The sequence below is a fragment of the Fragaria vesca genome, linkage group LG1 (assembly GCF_000184155.1).
Source record: "Fragaria vesca subsp. vesca linkage group LG1, FraVesHawaii_1.0, whole genome shotgun sequence".
NCBI classification, from domain to species: Eukaryota; Viridiplantae; Streptophyta; class Magnoliopsida; order Rosales; family Rosaceae; genus Fragaria; species Fragaria vesca.
Window position 1 is genome coordinate 5,132,290 of NC_020491.1, and position 18,676 is coordinate 5,150,965.

Sequence of the window (18,676 nt, forward strand, 5' to 3'; positions counted from 1 at the left end):
GAAAGGAGGGAGGGGAGAGAGAACGAGAGAAATTGAGAAACTGATTTGGGGAAAAGAGGGAGGGGAGGGTAATTTAGGTATAGAAAAAAATAAACAGATGGGTTTGGATCAAAATGTGGACTTATGTGGGTAAAAAGTTTAAGGTGGATCTATAAGGGAAAAAATGTTGAAAAGAGGACTGTTGTGAAATTTTCTATTTTTTAATTAGGCCTAGGTCACAATGCTAATCCCATTAGGAAAAGGATAGTGTTGCTTGATGACCACGCCTTAAAAGACCTCATTTTCCAATAAATAGGGAGCAAAAGAAAAGCAAGAAGACATCATTGATCATTCACTTCAGTCGTAAAAAGTGAGAAAGAGAGAGATAGATCAAGTAGAAATCACCACCTTGATTGGGTTAACATCATCTTCTTCTTCCTAATATCATGGCCACTGATATCAGATACGAAGAGGAGTACATCCTAAACTCAAGAGGAATGAAGCTTTTCACATGCCAATGGCTTCTGGGGGATGACAAACCACCCAAGGCGTTGATCTTCATCTGCCATGGCTACGGCATGGAGTGCAGCATCACCATGAAGAGTACAGCAACCAGACTAGCCGAAGCGGGGTTTGCCGTATACGGGATAGATTACGAAGGCCATGGAAAGTCGTCAGGGCTTAAGGGCTATGTCAAGAGTTTCGATCGTGTTGTTGAGGACTGCACCAACCACTTTACAAATATATGTGCAAGAGAAGAGAACAAAGGTAAAAAGAAGTATCTGTTGGGAGAGTCGATGGGAGGAGCAGTGGCTCTTCTTGTTCATAGGAAAAAGCCACAGTACTGGGATGGTGCGGTCTTAGCTGCACCTATGTGCAAGATTGCAGATGATATGAGGCCATCTCCTACTGTGATCAGTGTTTTGAAGAAGCTCTGCAGGGTTATTCCGACTTGGAAAATAATCCCCACGCATGATATCATCGATGTTGCGTTTAAAGAACCTGAGGTTAGGAAACAGACGAGGGAGAACCCTTACTGCTACAAAGGCCGACCTCGTCTGAAAACCGGCTACGAACTCCTGAGGGTCAGCACAGATATTGAACAGAGGCTTCAGGAGATCACATTGGCTTTCCTAGTTCTCCATGGCGAAGAGGATGAAGTTACTGACCCATCAGTTAGCAAACTGCTTTACGAGGAGGCATCGAGTTGTGATAAGACACTGAAGTTGTATCCAAATATGTGGCACGGTCTGCTCTATGGAGAACCACTTGAGAATACTGAGATTGTGTTTTCAGACATAATCAACTGGTTAGACGGGAGAAGTGCCTGCTGAACTTCAAGGTTTTGAAGGGGAGTTGAGAAGGGTCAGTGAAAAACAAGAAAATACTTCACAGCTCAATTGAGGAGAACTGAAGTACATATGTTTTCCTCCGCACCTACTGACCAAGAAATTAGTAATTGCTCGTCTTTAAATTCAAGATCAATGGTGAATGACAAATCAAAGCTTTCACTTTAATTAGTTATTCTTTGCTGTCAATTCAGAACTGGCGAGTGACCACAAATTTGTTGATCACTACTGGAGTATATTTGTATCTGTGAGATAAATCTGCAGTATATGTAGGTTGCAATTGAAAATATTGAAATGCAAAGCACGAATTGTTATGTGAATGATGAGAAGGCCCTATTTCTGTTTGATAAGATCTGTATAACTATCCAAGTAACTTCAAATTTATATTTCCCCAGCTGTAAGCCTAGCCTACAAGAGGTATTAAACTACACCTGTAACTTGAACTTACACCACCGTCACCTAAGATGAAAACCTGAGAACCACCCTAACCATCTTAGAAGTCCACATTCTAATACAAGAAATCTTCAAAGTCCATATTGCTTCAATAATCTCTAAGAAACCATGTCATGAACTTTGATATATCATCATAGCAGACTTCAAGCATCATACATTTATGCAAAGGAAGAATGCACAAGTATCAATCATCTCTCATCTGCTACAAATTATGATGATTAATGGGTTTTGGTTTATCCTATCCGTGTTCAAGTAGATTTGACAAAAACTGAAAGAGAGAGCACCCAACTATATAAATTGCACAAACCTGAAGTAAAAGTATTTATAAATTTATGCAAATCAATTTGCCACATCCATCTGCTGAAATCCAGTGGAAACAAGTACCTCACTTTAAAATCTTACAATACCATCCATCAAAGTAGTACACAGACAATAAGACAAAGACCATAATCATCATTTCTCAAGCACCAAATGTGTTTGCACTCCACTACTAGTAAATGTAGCTTTGCTTTCACTGCAACCAAACCAAACAAAGACATACCAAGCTGTGTCTAGAGACCCTGCTCAACCAGATAATCGCCAAGCCTCTCCACAATCATGTTGCATTGTCCAGGAGTCATTGGCTCATCATAGATCCCAATGAGCAAAGCCAGAGTAGTCTTCTTCACAGTAACACCTCCAGGCCCCTGAAATCAAATCCACCAAAACTCACATCAAACCCATCAACTTCATCACAAGTTCACAACACACATACACAAACTGAATCACCATGCAAAAGCACAACTTGGATCACAATGCATAACCACAAACCGAGTCAAAATGCAAAAACCATGAACCGGGTCTAATCGCATAAACACGAAATGAGGTTTTTAACATAGAATGAATCAGATTCAGCTACCTTCTTCCCTCTGATGACAGCTCCAGGCTCTCCTTGGATCACCATGTACTTGGTGCCTCCAAGATACAACCCAGTAGGAGCAAGTGTTCCAGGTTCATCAAAGTCTTTCACAATGCCAGTAACCTCTTCAGGCTTCAACTAAACCACACAACAACCCAACAATCAAACACTTCATATTCATATCAAACACTTCAAGACTAGATTCAACAAACCCAAATCACAAAAAGAGGGCTAATCTAATGAACCAACCAAACTTCAAATTACTCATAAAGATCAAAGCTTTGGGAAAAAGGGTCGAACCTGAGGGAAGGTGGCGCTCTGGGCCCAAACGCTGCCGTCTTGGCCGATGATGGCGGCGGCAGAGAGGTGGTTGCCTTCGATTTCGCACATGAGGTGGTCATCGACGTAAGTTTGCCACGACATCTTGATTTGGCGGTGATCGGAGTTTGTTGGGGGAAGAAAGTCTCAAGCTTTAGGTTCTGCTCAACCCTCTAGTCTTCTTCTTCTTGTGAATTTCAGCGTTGAGACAACGCACCGCACACTCTTTAAATATATTGAAAGACAGATCCTGTTCTCTATTTAAAATTTAAATCCCTATATTCCTTATTAAAAAGTATATATATCTTTCTCATTTGTGATTTTACCGATGTCAAAAAAACTTACTCGCATCTCATTTACTAGATAGTAACGGGTAAAACATAAGCGACATAGCGTCGTTGTGACTATATTAGCGGAAATGATAGTTTATGGGATTTTTGTGTTAATCATGGGTTGAGAATGTGATTGGTATAAACGAACATATACTCGTTTTGACTATATTGTCAAAAATGATAGTTCTTTTGGCTTTAGTTTTATTTAATGATGGAGAATGTGAAATGTTGTTTATGGTGTGTCAAAACATAAGGTTGATTTTGAGAACCTTTCTACTTAGTTTCTGATTATATCAGCCAATATGATGCTGCTTTTCCCAGCCCTCTAGAACAGTAAGGTTGATTTTATACTTTTCTGCATTGATCTTTGAGTTTATTCATATATGGGCAAATGCCCTTTAGTATGCTTGAAGCTGTTAGCTGTTGATGACTTGATCAAAAGGTGAAATCTCATTGATCGTTACTTTAACGTTAGTTTGCTTTAAGCTGTTGAGGACTTGATCATAAGGTGAAATCTCATTGATTGTTACTTAAACATTGTGGTAAGGGAGGTTTATGAATGGAATAGACTGGCAAATACACCAGCTCATTTGAGCATCTTATCTTCAGCCAGCCCTACACAATCAAAAGAAAGGGAGCTAGTTGTCAAATGATCAAACCCTTTTCTCACACAGGCTTATGTCTCCTCTATAATTGAAAAATCTTGATGCTTGTTTTTTCCAATAACAACACAGCTTTAATAAATTAGAATTGGTTTTTGGAAAGCCAAGTCTGTGAGAGAATCTCTATCTCAGTCACAGTACTTGTTTCTTTCTGGTAAATGTAAAATCTATTTCAACTTTAGATTGTTGATTTTCTGGCCTATCACTTTCCTAAGAATGCTTGACTGGATATTCCCTATGATATGATATGTGAGGACATCAACTTGCACTATCTGAGGTCCTCCATGAGCGTATAAATAATGGCAAATCATTCATCAACAAAATTCGCCATTGGTTTAAATTTGACGACATAATATATTAGACTGTCTAACAGAAAAGTGCGCGTTATCTATAAAGTAAAATCGCTTTAAGCATCCAACATAGAAATGTGAGGTTTTATTCTTTAGGAAACCACAGGGTGTAACTAGCAAATGTGGCCAGAAAAGTGCATCAATGATGGCCAAGGACAGTAGAAATAGTACATCAAGATGCTTAAATTGCATATGCTAGTTTATTCTATTCATCATTTCCATAACTATATGAAGAAAATATTCAGAAACCACACCAGCTAGATATTCAAATATATATGTGCTGGCAAACTTTGGCCAGCCAAATATTCTTTAAGATTGTTTCAATGAAATAATGTACCATAGAGAAAAGCTACAAGAGAATTAATAGGGAATAGAGGATACAAATTATATCATGAAAATATCAAGCTTCTGCAATTGATCAAACAACTACTCTTAGTCCTTCTCGCATGGTTATTGCTTGCAACAATGTCTTCACCACCTATTGCAGGCGAATTTGGATGAAGGGGATGAAAACTTGGAACCAAAATCCCAAAAAAAAAAAAAAAAAAAAAAGGTAAAAAACGGGTAAAAAAAAAAAAAAGGAAAAAGAAACAAAATTTTTCAGAAGGTAAATACTAGAACTTTTGATGATAGGTGAGCACCTAGAGGCCTTGATCAGCAAGGTAATCACCCAACCTCTCAACAACCATGTTGCACTGTCCTGGAGTCACTGGTTCTTCATAGATTCCGAATACTAGTGCTTGTCCGGTTTTCTTAATAGTGATGCCTCCAGAGCCCTGAAGAATCATTTTTACAAATTAAGGGTATCTTAGTCTATAATAACTTGTAAAATTCAACCTTAAACACATTACAGATTGATTTCAAAGATAGTAGCTATGTTGCAACCAAGATATCATCAATCTTCCGAGGCTCTTGCTTTTTAAAATATTCATATACTCCTTAACTAGTGAATGCCTAGTAGCCTACTCTTAAGGTACTGATACTAGCATATACGGTTAACCTACATTATACAAAGAATGGGAAAATATAGGTTCGCGGGATCGAATTTGAAGAGGGCTTTGCGGTGTTTGGAGTAAGCACCATGACTACTATACTACAATTGCATGCATTTAGCATATATGAGTTGGTTTTCCTATGTAAACACATTGATAACTAAGCAAGAAGATGATCTGGTTGACAGGATTGAGTATAAGGAGATGAGATGATCACCTTCTTTCCACGGATGACAGCACCGGCTTCTCCTGCGATTACCATGTACTTTACTCCCCCAAGGTGCAAGCCGGTCGGAGCAAGGTGTCCAGGTTCATCGAAATCTTTCATGATACCAGCAATCTCCTCAGCCTTAAACTGCAGTAAGTATAATCAATTAATCAAAATATACAATTAGGACATTCAATTTTATACACCAAACAACAATGCTGCATGACAATGCAACACATTTAACACCAAAATAAGATCATATTGCGGATCACATTGTAAATCACAGCTTTTGACATAGAACATCCAGACGAAAGCAACCATTCAAATACAAATGGATAAATATGGAAGATGGAGTACTACTAATAGTGAGGTCGAACCTGAGGGAAGCTAGCACTCTTGGCCCAGGGGCTGCCATCATGACCAACAATGGCCGCGGCCGCAAGATGCTGGCCATTGCCATCAATGTCACACATCAAGTGTTCATCTACATAAGTCTGCCACGACATTTTCCCTTCTCTGGTTACTCTCTGTGTATCTGATGTTGTCCACTTTCTTGCTTCTTCTTTGTTGTTTATAGGCTATGCCTGTAACATTGGATGATATATTGTTATGGAAGTGAAGGAGGGTCTTCCTCGAATGGTTTTTGGAGTTAATGTTGTGGCTTGGTCAGTGGTGGTTAGTTTGACAAGGAAATTATAAATAGGGAAAGGAGAGAAATGTGGAAAGCTTTGAAGGCTAAGAAACATGGATCTCATCTGATGGTTCACCTCTAATTTCTCTCTCTGCCTTCATATTTCACTCTACCAAGTGTCATTTTACCCTTGGTCTTTGCTGTTTTTCACGAATTTTCCTCTGCTTCCGTTGAGAAATTACTATTTATTTTAAACCATACTTCATGGCACTTCCTTGCTCTCCAAATCTGTGATTAATCCTTACCTTCCTGTCTCGCAACTTCTCAAACTCAAATAAGAAACTTAATAACGCAAAAGGAAAATTATGTGCTGTAGAAAACGTAGCAGCACTGAACTAGTTAGGTGTTGAACTGCATTTGGAGTTTTCGTGTAAAGTTAATACTGGTGATTGATTATCGTATCATCTGTTACATCAATTGGTAAGATGATGTTGATCACTCTAAGACAAGGAAACCAATTGTTAGCCAAACCAAAAATAAAAATAAAAAAAATGAAAAATGCTGTATCTAAAATTTGAACCATGAATGATTCAAAATATTTCCTCTACAAGATCCTGCATTCATTCAATATCTGTTCTGAGTAACTCATATTATAAGCTATGTCTAAAGCAATTCCTTTCTCTTCACAAGTTTAACAATTTATGAAAATGAATCCTCAAGGAGGGAAAACAAAAGTTTTGCTACATATGCAACAGTTAAGAGCGCTATCACCAAACGGCATCATTTTTGCTTGTTAGTTTCGCCTTCAGCAAAGATTCTGAGAATGTTGAAATGATTGGGGGTGTCTCAGCTCTCTGACAGACCAATTAATCATTAAGTCGATAAGACCTCCCTCTGAAAGCCGCACCAGTACCAGGAGCAGCAGCAGCAGCGCCAGTAGGTTGGGATCGGCTTGTTGGTGGAGGAGCACCTATCCTATATCTTGCAACTATTTTATGTCTGTGCGGTGACAGTCAAGAAAAGCTACAGGGGAAAGTAGGTGACTTAATGAAACAGTGGAATATCAATCAGTACCGTGTGGTAGATGTAATGGGGAACTAGTTTTCTATTGACATGTGGACGTCAAAAGCATTGAAGCGAATAGACAAGAGACTGAAAACTTACACTGCTACCACAAAATAAGATTATGAATATAGATTAGCTACATATTTCTTAGGTGAACTAACATGGATCTAAAACAAAACTGGACAGAAATGAGCCACAGGTTGAATGCAACGAAGAAGCTGGAGACACACTAAGTTCAACCAGATGATATGATATGAATGAATTGTGTAAATTTCAATTCACAAATTAAATAAAAAGTAAGGATACACCCATCTTGGAGTCTTCAATATGTTCTTTCCACCTGCCAATGGATGCAACACGGTCAAGAAGTGGTACAGATGTCCAGCAATGATCCCCAGCAGATCTGGCCAAATTGGTGAACCAAAGATGACGTCCAAAGCAAGCATCGCCCAGGGGAAATAAAATGCCTGCAATTTCAATACAAATGACAATGCACACACGGACATTAAGATTTGCCGCTGCAGATACATAACAGATAGAACACCCAACATACCTTGGGAATGTATACCACAGTTCATACCTTAAGTTGGACGAGGCCATATAAGTTGATAACAGCATTTGGATATTCTCTACTCCAGACATAAACAAGCATGAACACAAGAGATATCCCCAAGAATGGAGACCAAAACATTGGGATGGCGGATAAAACCTACAATTTCAAGACAAGCATAAGAGGTCAAAACAAGAGAAATCATGATGGTATATATTTCAACAATACAAAATCCTAACAAGCTAAAAACCATATTAAAAAATAAGAACAAGAATCTGAATAGTTCAGGATTAAAAGTAAACAACACGGACAATCCTTTCAGTTCCAGATCAGTTTCAGTATAATCTCTACTCGCTGCAGTAAGAAAGAACATGAATACAACTCACGCACCAATAGTGTCAAGGCTCCAAATATCATCATCCACAAGAAATCAGCAGTACGCCGTTCAAATGGTCCCTTCTCAAGTTGAACTCCATATCTTGCTCTGTACAATCATTAACAGTTTTGTATTAGTGCCCCACCAATCTAGTTAAATTACTGAAACGGTCTGATTTATTGGTTCAAACAAGGAAAAGAAGAACTGATCTATGTCCTTCTATGCAAGATATTATGATACATAAAAGGGATATATCTATGCTTCTAGAAAGAGAGGTACAATTTGACTGCATAAACCAAAGCAAATGATAGACATGCAAAGAAGTGATGAAGATCCACTTCTAAACTATCTGATCAGGGATATCATGCAGATACTTACATCATTAAAAGGCGAATTCCAAAGTTGACAGAGAACTTCCCGAGGAAAAAGAAATTTGTAATCAACCTCCACACCTACAACAGAAGGTGAAGTCAAAGAAGTGTTCTATCTCAAAACTAAACACAATACCCTGAACCTATTCCATGAAACTGTACCTGGAACTGTGAAAATACTGGTCCATATAATAATGCAATTGTTCGAGGATCATAAAGCCCCAAGTGAAAGGCCGCAGTTGCCACTACACAGATGGTCCCGTAAGCCTTGCTTATGGGTGGGAGTGACTGATAGAATCTGAAACCAGCAACTTAAAACTCATTGACCGATCCAAACAATCAATCAAAACAATTCTATCCTAGCGAAAACAATAATCAGTGCATAATATAACAAGAGTGAAGCCATTAGCACATGGAGACAAAAGTATTCAAAATCACAATACTATATTTTCACTAAAAGACTAGAGGCATTGTAGCTAATATAACTTCATCCCAAGCCAAACAACAAGAAACGGTTAAAGTCCATATCTTTATACTTTTTTATATCTTTAACGTGATTCTAAGTAAAACAAATTCTAAAGCTCATAGAGTGATCATAGATAAACCCAACATAAATCCAATTCTACAATTTCCAGCATTCAGTCCAGCTTCACATAACCTCAGCTAAATTCAAGCCCACAACAATTGTTCCAAATGAATAACCAAAACTCCAAAACATAGCAAACCCAGAATTCAACTTAAATATTGTAACAAACTGGCATTATATAAAAGCCTACAAAACCCAAAACCCCATGATAGAAACGAAAGCAGTCATAGCAGAAAAGAACCACAGGAAACAAGAAATATACGAATCTGAGAAACAAAAAGGAGACATGGGTATTACTCAGCAGGCGTCGACATTGCAAACCCAGAATTCAGAAACTGATTTCAGTGATAGCCAAGCTCAGATCTCTCTCGCTCTCACAACTTGGGAATTAAGAAAACGAGTTCTTCATTACCAGAAGCTTCTCTACTTGTCTAGTTAACGTGCACGTTTCTTGATCCTCACACGTGTGGATTTTCTCAAGCGTGCGATGGGTTTGGGTTGGGCCAGATGGGCCTGTTTAAGTATTGGTTTTTCTCAATTAGAACACTTACCCTACTCATCATAACCGGGAGAAACTACTCTACTGTATAATGAAAACCAGCATCATGATTGTAAGTTTGTAACCCTGAACTCCTAGTTGGTTTTGAAGCTAGCTAGGTCGGAGTATTGAGCCATGTCGCAATTTCGAGATGAAGAAGAAAACCCGAACAGGTTTAGTGACCTACCGCAGGAAGTTACTTGTGAAATACTTGGGTACCTTGATATTCAAGACATTGCCCGAGCCAGCACGTTGTCGAAAGAATTCAACAAGCTCTGCACATTGCTTCCAAGGTTGTGTATTGATTCTGAACAAATCGGAGATGATCCGAATAAAAGAGAAGACTTCTTTGAATTTCTGAACTGTCACACTGAGAAGGTGTTGGAAGAAAAGAGTTTGCGTTGTGTTAATCTTCGATGGAAGCTTTCTGCAACAAGAGAAAATTATGTCTTTGGGAGATTTATTAGAAAAGCAGCTGCAAGTGATAATGTGAAAGAGATGGATGTAGACATTATTTCCAACATTATTTTCATCTGCAGATGCATCAACATCCGTATTTATATTCCGCATTGTTGCCCATCTTTGGAAAAGCTTAAACTAAAGGGAGACATAGAGTTCAACCCCATCAGTACAAATTCGATATTAAATCTCCAAGAGTTGGTTCTAAATGGTGTTGGAGTTGTGTCAGACTTGTTTGTGAAGTGGCTCCCCGAGTCTTGCAAAAACCTAAAATTGCTCTCTGTACGTGATATAGTTGGGGTGAAAAATCTTACCATTGCCTGTCCAATATCTCTTCGATTTTTAGCAATACTTGGTGCTTACGACAGTGTTAATGTTGAAGCCGAGAGCCTATCTGGACTAATAATATACCTTCCAGTTGGCACCAAAACAATGAGGATTTTTGCTCCAAATCTAAATATTTTGGAACTGGAAGGATGTATTGCTGAAAATTATTACCTGGGTAACTTCAAGTTTCTGGAAATTGCTAGACTTTATTATCAATGGCATCTCAACACGGAAGAGGAACTTATTAGATTTCGTCCAAAAATTGATGAGCTTATTCAATCTGTCAGCCAGACCAAAACTCTATATGTAGGCGAAAATATTCTTCAGGTACGTATATATATCTTTCTTGTGTTTAATTTCTACAGAGGTTGAGTCCCTATTGATAAGTTTTGTGCTGCATATATGCAGGTCGTTAAGGACTACTGGAATTTGAAACTCAATGCTGTACAGTACTTGTATGTACATACCAATAGGGCAGCGCAACCCAAAAAGGCCTTGTACCTCCGAAGATTTCCCAGTCTGGAATATCTGTCCATCAGATCATATTTTGATGATGATGCGGCGCGGACAGGAGTCAAGTTAAGAAGTCAAGTAAAATTAGGTAGTAGGGTAAGTTTCACAACTCTATAATGAATTTCACCATCGACGGCAATTTTTTTTCTGATTATTACTGTATTTTTTTTTCTTCTTGCATATATGCTGCATCATATGTTCATTGACAGTTGAGAGAGCGGAGCAGTCAATGTTACTGGGAATCAGCCAACTCCGAGCACCTGGAATTTGCTGATCAAATAAAGATTTTGGACATAGATATTGACAAAGAAGATCTCATCAAACCGATATTCATCAGGTATTTGCTCTCTAATGCACCAGCACTAGAAGAAATAATCATCCACTACTCCACTCAAGAGTTTCCTCAGACATCCGACTTGGAGACGTTTTTAAGAAAGTTTTTTATTGTGTTTAAATTAAGAATTAAATTCAGTTTACTCCCATGAAGTTTGGGAGTAACTTCATGTTAATCCCTATACTTTCAATTTCATCAGTTTACCCCTCAAATTTTTGAATTTTCCTCAAGCGTGACCAAATGTCCTATATTCTGTCCAAATCGGACGTTAACTGTTGATAATTTTAACCTTAACTGTGAGTCATGTATCTAGAATTTGGGCAAATCGGATCTTATATGTCCAAATCAAACTTTAACTGCTGATAATTAAAGGTCAATTCAAACGGAATATGAGAATTTGGGCATGGCAGACAAAAATTGAAGAGTTCAAGGGGTAAACTGATGAAAATAAAAGTGTAGGGACTAACATGAAGTCACCCCCAAACCACAACGGGGTAAACTGAATTTAATTCTTAAATTAATACAATGAGTCTGCTACATAGTTATTAACAACTTGTTTTTTGATGATAAACAACTCAACAACTGGTCTTTGGTATATTACATATGAAAAATTGCCATCATTTTAGATGTTTATTTTAATTGAAGTTTTGATAATATATGAGTGTCTCAGTACTGGAACTCAAATCCTGGGTTTGTGACCGATTATATTCAACTTCATTGTTTCTAACCTACTGCACTCAACTGATCGTGATCATGAGTTGGGTTCTGGCCGGTCCTAAATTATCCCTCCATATATATAATCGACTGCGCCATAATCTGCGTATATTTTGAAACTAAACACCCCACCCCTAGCCTTGTCTGTGAAATGATATGTTCGATGATATATGTAAATTAAAAGCTAAGTAAGGTTGGTGGATGATCAATACTCTACCCAATCTGACCAGGAGATAATGTATACACGCCCAAATGACCTGTCTGATTTGATTTGTGTACGTCTCTGCCAACTTCTTCTTCAACACCATGCTGGCATGGCTTGCCTGGACAACCTAGCTGATTTGGCAAGACCACGACCCTGTCAAAGTAGTAACCCTGATATGAAGCACTTGATCATCGAGTTTAGTGAAGGTTTGTGAGAGGCACTACAACCTCACCCAGTCACCCTTCAAATTAAGGGCGGACCAATGACAAACCAAATATCTTTTCGTGTCTTTTGGGGTCCATAATCTTTGTCTTGGGACAAAACTACAACCAGATGGGTTGTCTCTATACTATTTCATAGCTTTCACAAACTAGCACTGATCGACTTTACATGTCACATGCCAATTAAAAGGATCGTTTAATTTATATGCCAAATTGCCAATTAAAAGGATCGTTTGTATGATTTTTGATGCCCTACTCAAGATTGTATCAGCTAACATCAAACAATAATAGAGAAGAGTCTTGACCAAGATGGAGATATACATGGTGCGTTTTCAAGGGGTTAGAACTTAGAACGCATGTAATATTCCCTAGTACTACTCAAAAGTTCATCAAATAGTTTTATTCTATATTCTATTACTATTTTAAAGTATGATCGAGTATTCGTAATAAGATGCATGAATTTATTAATTTCTGAACCCAATCGACACCAGTTTTGTGTTGGTAGAGGGTGTCTAGATCGGAGAAGACAACCCACTAACCTATAAACATTATCAACAGAATGTGGCCCGTAAAAACACGATTAACTAACATCTGACTCCAAAATGATTATCATGTGAGTGCAGTCAGATCCCGCTGGCCCAAAATTTTCCAACTTAAAAACCCACATGGATACATTCGGTCCTCAAGATGACCCTTACTCTATTGGAAGCCGACACTGCACAAGAGACTTGTGATTGTTAGGGCTTCATTGGATGAGAGTTCTGCTCGAGCAAGTACCTTGCCAACATATATTGGCACTTGTTACTTATGTAATATCTGTCGGAATGCTTCAATGGCGGGGTCACGGCTCTCAAGTTTCTTGACGGTGGTCTAACTAGCATAGTGGCCAATGCTTTTGGCAAATCGATCAACGATTGATTATATGTGAATTGTTTAGTATAGACATTGGCATGATGAGCCGGGCTAGCTTTGGATGAGGAATGAAACATTTGGTAGCGTAGCAATGAAACAAGCATCATGCTCCGAAAATGAGATTGCCGATTACAATAGGCAAGGGTGGCACCACTCCCACCTACATGCTTGCTTTGCTTCCCACACTAGTACTGCTGCCACTGCATGCATACACATATACATGGCTTCCGCTTCAAGAATCAATTAGTTTTTACATGAAATCAAACAAAGTGATATAAGAAATTTAATTAGTAATTACCTCCACCACAAATGATAAACTCGAAGGATCATATAGATGAAACCATTCCAAAAATAGAAAACAGTGGAAGAAAGACATTGCATATGACATTTGATTTTTTTTTTTTTTCTTGTGTGAATGTTGAACAAATTGAATTTGGTCATATATTCATGCACCTAGCTTGACCGATTAGCATTTTATCTTAGACTCCCACCAGACAACCAGAAACATTCCCAATCCCATCATTATTTATAATCAAACTTAAAAGAGTTTGAATATGTTACATGGATCAACTTAGACAACATATAAATTTTCCTTCAATTTAGAATTTTAGATAATTATGTTATGTCAAATTATTACGATGAGTCTCTAACTATACAATAGACACACGTAAGAATTGAAAAATAAATTCGATTATTGTCATAACTTTAAACTTAAGCAAAAACACCTTTAGGGGAAGAATAAGTCATGCATGCTTTATGGTCCATAAAACATCAAATTTAAGTACTTAACAAAGTTTACTAGGCAAAAAAAAACTTTTCTCTTAACTATAATGTATTGAAATAAAAATAAATTATAAAATCCAGTTTGATTAAGAGATCTCTTTGATTAACGCCGTCGCCGTCAGGAACAGTTTGATTAGGCGGCGCCAAGAATGCCACGTCAAGAGTCCTTTACTGCCAGTATTTTTCCAATTGTTAAATCCAGGTAGGCTTTTCATTTGACAACGTGGTGACAGCCTTCCCCCAGCTGTTGTGGCTCCCCCTGTGGGATCCCCCACTTCCATTTTTGCTTTCCCCAATTTGTCCCTCTTAAAACCTTTTGTGCTTGGAATTACGAATTACGTCCCTTCGGTTTTTTACTATCTCTTCCGGTTTTGCCTTCCCAATTTGTCTTTTTTACCCTTGTTGCATGCAATTACAAATTACGTCATTCCGGATTTTTCACTAACATTTTGTTTTGATGAAGTAATTTTAATTTTCATAGAAATTTCAAAATTATGGAAATTATAATTTAAATTTCATTAATTGAGAATTTCATTGTTTGAATTTCATGATTTAGAGTTTTTAAAGGACAAGAATTTGTATTTAGACTAATCTTAACTGAGAGAATTGACAAATAACACCTATTTTATAAGGAATTCAAGTCAGGAATTTAAACTCCCAAATTTCACGATTATTTTCCCGTGAAAATTGCTAATTAATTCCACGGGATAAGAATCCAAACGAGAGAAACAGTCTTAAGAAATTAGGAATTCCTAATTTTTAATTAAATTCTCGAGAATTCACTCGCATCCAAACGCACCATAAAAGTTTGAGAGTTTAGTTAAGGGTGGTAATCCATAAATTATTCCAAAATCCGCATTACTGGTATAAATTGATCCTCATGTAAAAAGTAAATAAGGAAAATTGTGTTTGCCATTTATAAGTGATTCTTATGGATATGCAGCTGCGTTCAATTTGTTTTACTTGACTAGTGTATCTGTAAGACTTAGAAACAAATCTTCAAATCATGGCTAGCTCAAACGATCCCTCATGGGATTCAAGAATCTTATATTGCCATATGAACTTACCTGCAAGATGAGAAGTAGTGTGTCATTATATGTGTTGGTTTTTAGATTTCTCTAGCTTTACACTAAATGGTCGATATGATTTTATGAGGAAATCAAACGTCTTCTCCCACGTAGAGAGGATTCGGATCCCATGACATTGAGGGCACACACCAAAATTGATTTACGGTAGATAAACGTTGAGTGTTAATTAATTAGGTGAAACTAATGATTTTTTTTATCCATGATCTCGAAAGATTAACATGTAACTTCAACTCGATACAATATTATTACATACAGTAAATGCGTACTTAATTTCAAAGATGCATGTTTCCTATAGAATGGCACATGAGCTCATGGATGACCTTCGGAAGATGTCACCTATGCAATTTACCCAAGTAATCATGCAAAGGGAGAGTTAATTAGCGGTAAACATATGAGTAACTTCTTGATAAATGACAAACTACTGCACTAAACCTTTCACGGATCCAGGAGGAACTAGTAAATTAATAAACTATATTTCAATGACTTGGTTTTTCTTATTCATCATTATTAACCACAATTAGTTTAAAATATACTTGATAACTAAAATGGCATAGAATCCAAACACAAAGCCCTACAGGATACCCAGAATCCGTCCAAATCAACAGTAAAAGAAAAACCACTCAGCTCCAGCTAAACTCCAATCCCCCCATCCAAGCCTTTTTCCAGAAAGTGAATCGTCAAAACCGGTAACATGCAAACCAACCCATCATCATCATCCATTTCTCACCTCCATCAAACAACTCCCATATATATCTAATCATCCTTACTTGGTACCATGTCAACACCCAGAACCTAAAAGCTAGCTGTCTCCACTCTCCTCTCGTCTCTCTCACTCTCACACACAGAGAGCAAACCAGACACACAGACCGACATTCATTCATAGTACCACCAGAGAGAGAAATCACAACGTTGCTTTCATGGATCCGTGTCCCTTTGTTCGGGTCATGGTCGACTCGCTAGCCCTCAAGCTTCCACACGCCACCAAGCCTGCCCGTTCCGGTGTCCACTCCTCCACCACTCCCTGCTTCTGCGAGATGAAGATCAAGAACTTCCCTCCCCAAACCGCCCTTCTCAGTCTCTCTACTTCTACTAACGACTCCCCTCCCGACTCCTCCACCACCTCAGCGCATGGGTTCAACCTGGACCCGACCGCGCTGAGGCGGCTGTCGGGAAAGCCCATCACGCTCCGTGTCTCTGTGTACACGGGGCGGATGGGCAGCACGTGTGGAGTCACCAGCGGGAAGCTGCTGGGCCGCGTCAACCTCAGCATTGACCTCGATGCGGCAAAGACCAGCCCGCGGATGATACACAACGGGTGGATGAAGCTCGGGAAGCACAGCGACAAGCCATCAGCGCGGCTGCACATGGTGGTGCGGGCTGAACCGGATCCCCGGTTTGTTTTCCAGTTCGGTGGCGAACCGGAGTGTAGTCCGGTGATTTTTCAGATTCAGGGCCGGGATATACAGCAGCCCGTTTTCAGCTGCAAGTTCAGTGCCGACCGTAACTCCAGATTCCGGTGAGTTTACTATTTTTGTTTCTTACTTTTTATGGCGCATTCTAGTCGTTAATCATGTCTTTTTGCTAACGTGGGCCAAGAAAGTTAACGAAAAAATTACTGTTTGTTTTTTTGGTAAAAATACTTTTGGTGTGAGTGAATGAGAAAATTTGGGGTTTCTTCACTATTTGGGTTTTTTTGGTGAGCAATTTTGGAGTGGGAAGCGTCAGTGTCTTAATCTAGCTGGAGTCCAAACAAGATTCACCTGCCAAGTTGGTTCATTTCAGAGATTTACGTTTCTTTCATGCATAATTAGAGCATCTTCATGTGTTCCTTTCATGATAATGAGGACATTTAGTTTGTACTTCATGGGTCGTGGCCAAACCAGCGTTGCAAACCAGAATAACTGAATTTCTGGAGTAGGATACGTGCTTTTGGCATGGCGATAAGTTTTTATCGTATTTCGGATCATGACACATTTCGATATCTTCTACCGTTTGATTTAGTGAACATTATGTCGTACTTTGATATCACTAGTTGGTTAATTTAGTGAACAATATGTCATAATCGGAGTGTCGTTCTTCGGTTCATTATAGTAAAAGGGTGAACGATTCAGGTGAAAGAGGAACTTGAAACAATTCAATGGAGGCATTCTAGTTGCATACCTAAACTTGGTCAAACAGACAATGTCAACTTGAAAACAGCCTCATTAGATATATGTAGTTGGGGATTCCCTACCATGTGAAAATAGTTGGTATCAGTTCTACATGTTCTGTTAGGAATATAATCCAATTTGACAACTAAATTCTCTTATTTTTTTGTATATTCTGTGCTAATTAATCATATGATCACACAAGTGAATTAACTAATATGATTTTGTGTTGATATCAGATCTCTGCCACCAGATTTCACCAGCAAAAATAATAGAGGATGGAGGAGAACCTTTTCAGGTGAGAGAGAGAGGCCAGGAAGGGAGAGAAAGGGTTGGATGATAACGATTCATGATCTATCCGGCTCACCAGTGGCGGCTGCCTCCATGATCACACCCTTTGTACCTTCCCCGGGGTCTGACAGGGTCTCCAGGTCGAACCCGGGTGCTTGGCTTATCCTCCGACCCCATGGCTTCTCCGTTAACAACTGGAAGCCATGGGGCCGTTTGGAGGCTTGGCGCGAGAGAGGCCCTGTTGATGGCTTGGGCTACAAGTTTGAGCTTGTCACTGACAATGGTCCTAGTAGCAGCATTACCATCGCGGAAGCTACATTGAGCATGAAAAAGGGCGGGGAGTTTTGCATCGACAGTCGGCTATTGAGAGATCAAGGTTTGAATTACTCGAGGTCTCCGGTGAAAGGATTTGTGATGGGATCAAGCGTCGAAGGGGAAGGAAAGGTGAGCAAGCCTATGGTGCAAGTAGGAGTGCAGCATGTAACTTGTATGGCTGATGCTGCTCTGTTTGTAGCACTTTCTGCTGCCATTGACCTTAGCATGGATGCTTGCAAACTCTTCTCACATAAACTAAGGAAGGAGCTTTGCTATGATGAACAGAATTTCTTGTCTTAGAAACTGGTTGGATTAATTTTTCTGTTAAGTGTGTATTCTATCTGCTGCTGTGACAACCGATTAGTTTTTGCTAATTTGAGGCATTATTGGTTTGAGCAGAAGATATGTATATTTTTCTCCACATTCTTTCATTCTGATTATTTTTTCTCACAAATCTTGAAGATTTTTCTCTCAATATTTTCTTCTTCCATCTTCTAGTAGTTTTGGGGTTTGTAAACACATTGTATAAGGAACTTACAAATCATGGAACGACAAATTCATTCAATTTAATGAAAAATTTATTGATATATATTGCATTTTTTCAATGTAAGTAGCCCGGTTGTAATCTAAATTAGATTTCAATTATATCGTCAACTAAGTTGGGACACATGTCTTATGTACATTCGTCAATACGTTTGTCACCTGAAGA

The 18,676-nt window shown here is 38.6% G+C and overlaps 5 protein-coding genes across 5 annotated transcripts; 2 read left to right on the forward strand and 3 right to left on the reverse strand.

Moving 5' to 3' along the window:
- The first annotated feature begins 425 nt into the window (after positions 1 to 425).
- On the forward strand, positions 426 to 1,313 carry LOC101307630 (monoglyceride lipase-like). The gene has a single exon (XM_004288851.1). The coding sequence runs from the start codon at positions 426 to 428 to the stop codon at positions 1,311 to 1,313; it is 888 nt and encodes a 295-aa protein (XP_004288899.1).
- A 768-nt stretch (positions 1,314 to 2,081) lies between these two features.
- LOC101300846 (profilin-like) lies at positions 2,082 to 3,243 on the reverse strand. Its single transcript, XM_004287442.1, has 3 exons — positions 2,980 to 3,243; positions 2,680 to 2,817; positions 2,082 to 2,467 (listed from the first exon to the last, which is right to left on the reverse strand). Exons 1-3 carry the CDS (start codon positions 3,100 to 3,102, stop codon positions 2,333 to 2,335), a joined length of 396 nt encoding a protein of 131 aa, XP_004287490.1. The 5' UTR covers positions 3,103 to 3,243; the 3' UTR covers positions 2,082 to 2,332.
- Positions 3,244 to 4,982: 1,739 nt separating this feature from the next.
- LOC101301131 (profilin-like) lies at positions 4,983 to 6,047 on the reverse strand. Its single transcript, XM_004287443.1, has 3 exons — positions 5,919 to 6,047; positions 5,551 to 5,688; positions 4,983 to 5,117 (listed from the first exon to the last, which is right to left on the reverse strand). The coding sequence occupies exons 1-3, from the start codon at positions 6,045 to 6,047 to the stop codon at positions 4,983 to 4,985; spliced, it is 402 nt and encodes a 133-aa protein (XP_004287491.1).
- A 689-nt stretch (positions 6,048 to 6,736) lies between these two features.
- Positions 6,737 to 9,533, reverse strand: LOC101301421 (derlin-1-like). Its single transcript, XM_004287444.1, has 7 exons — positions 9,418 to 9,533; positions 8,697 to 8,832; positions 8,542 to 8,615; positions 8,178 to 8,271; positions 7,818 to 7,946; positions 7,544 to 7,704; positions 6,737 to 7,171 (listed from the first exon to the last, which is right to left on the reverse strand). Exons 1-7 carry the CDS (start codon positions 9,432 to 9,434, stop codon positions 7,039 to 7,041), a joined length of 744 nt encoding a protein of 247 aa, XP_004287492.1. The 5' UTR covers positions 9,435 to 9,533; the 3' UTR covers positions 6,737 to 7,038.
- A 6,458-nt stretch (positions 9,534 to 15,991) lies between these two features.
- On the forward strand, positions 15,992 to 18,535 carry LOC101301714. The gene is made up of 2 exons (XM_004287445.1): positions 15,992 to 16,730; positions 17,601 to 18,535. Exons 1-2 carry the CDS (start codon positions 16,132 to 16,134, stop codon positions 18,265 to 18,267), a joined length of 1,266 nt encoding a protein of 421 aa, XP_004287493.1. The 5' UTR covers positions 15,992 to 16,131; the 3' UTR covers positions 18,268 to 18,535.
- The last annotated feature ends 141 nt before the right edge of the window (positions 18,536 to 18,676 follow it).

Excerpts from the sequence above, each read along its gene's own strand:
- LOC101307630 (XM_004288851.1), top strand. The coding sequence starts at position 426 with ATGGCCACTGATATCAGATACGAAGAGGAGTACATCCTAAACTCAAGA.
- LOC101300846 (XM_004287442.1), bottom strand. The coding sequence starts at position 3,102 with ATGTCGTGGCAAACTTACGTCGATGACCACCTCATGTGCGAAATCGAA. Across the intron at positions 2,818-2,979 it reads AGAGCGCCACCTTCCCTCAG|TTGAAGCCTGAAGAGGTTAC; the intron begins GTTCGACCCTTT and ends TGTGTGGTTTAG. Across the intron at positions 2,468-2,679 it reads CTGTCATCAGAGGGAAGAAG|GGGCCTGGAGGTGTTACTGT; the intron begins GTAGCTGAATCT and ends ATTTGATTTCAG.
- LOC101301131 (XM_004287443.1), bottom strand. The coding sequence starts at position 6,047 with ATGTCGTGGCAGACTTATGTAGATGAACACTTGATGTGTGACATTGAT. Across the intron at positions 5,689-5,918 it reads AGAGTGCTAGCTTCCCTCAG|TTTAAGGCTGAGGAGATTGC; the intron begins GTTCGACCTCAC and ends TACTTACTGCAG. Across the intron at positions 5,118-5,550 it reads CTGTCATCCGTGGAAAGAAG|GGCTCTGGAGGCATCACTAT; the intron begins GTGATCATCTCA and ends ATGATTCTTCAG.
- LOC101301421 (XM_004287444.1), bottom strand. Across the intron at positions 7,705-7,817 it reads ATGGCCTCGTCCAACTTAAG|GCATTTTATTTCCCCTGGGC; the intron begins GTATGAACTGTG and ends TTGAAATTGCAG. Across the intron at positions 7,172-7,543 it reads TTGAAGACTCCAAGATGGGT|ACATAAAATAGTTGCAAGAT; the intron begins GTATCCTTACTT and ends GTCACCGCACAG.
- LOC101301714 (XM_004287445.1), top strand. The coding sequence starts at position 16,132 with ATGGATCCGTGTCCCTTTGTTCGGGTCATGGTCGACTCGCTAGCCCTC. Across the intron at positions 16,731-17,600 it reads GACCGTAACTCCAGATTCCG|ATCTCTGCCACCAGATTTCA; the intron begins GTGAGTTTACTA and ends TGTTGATATCAG.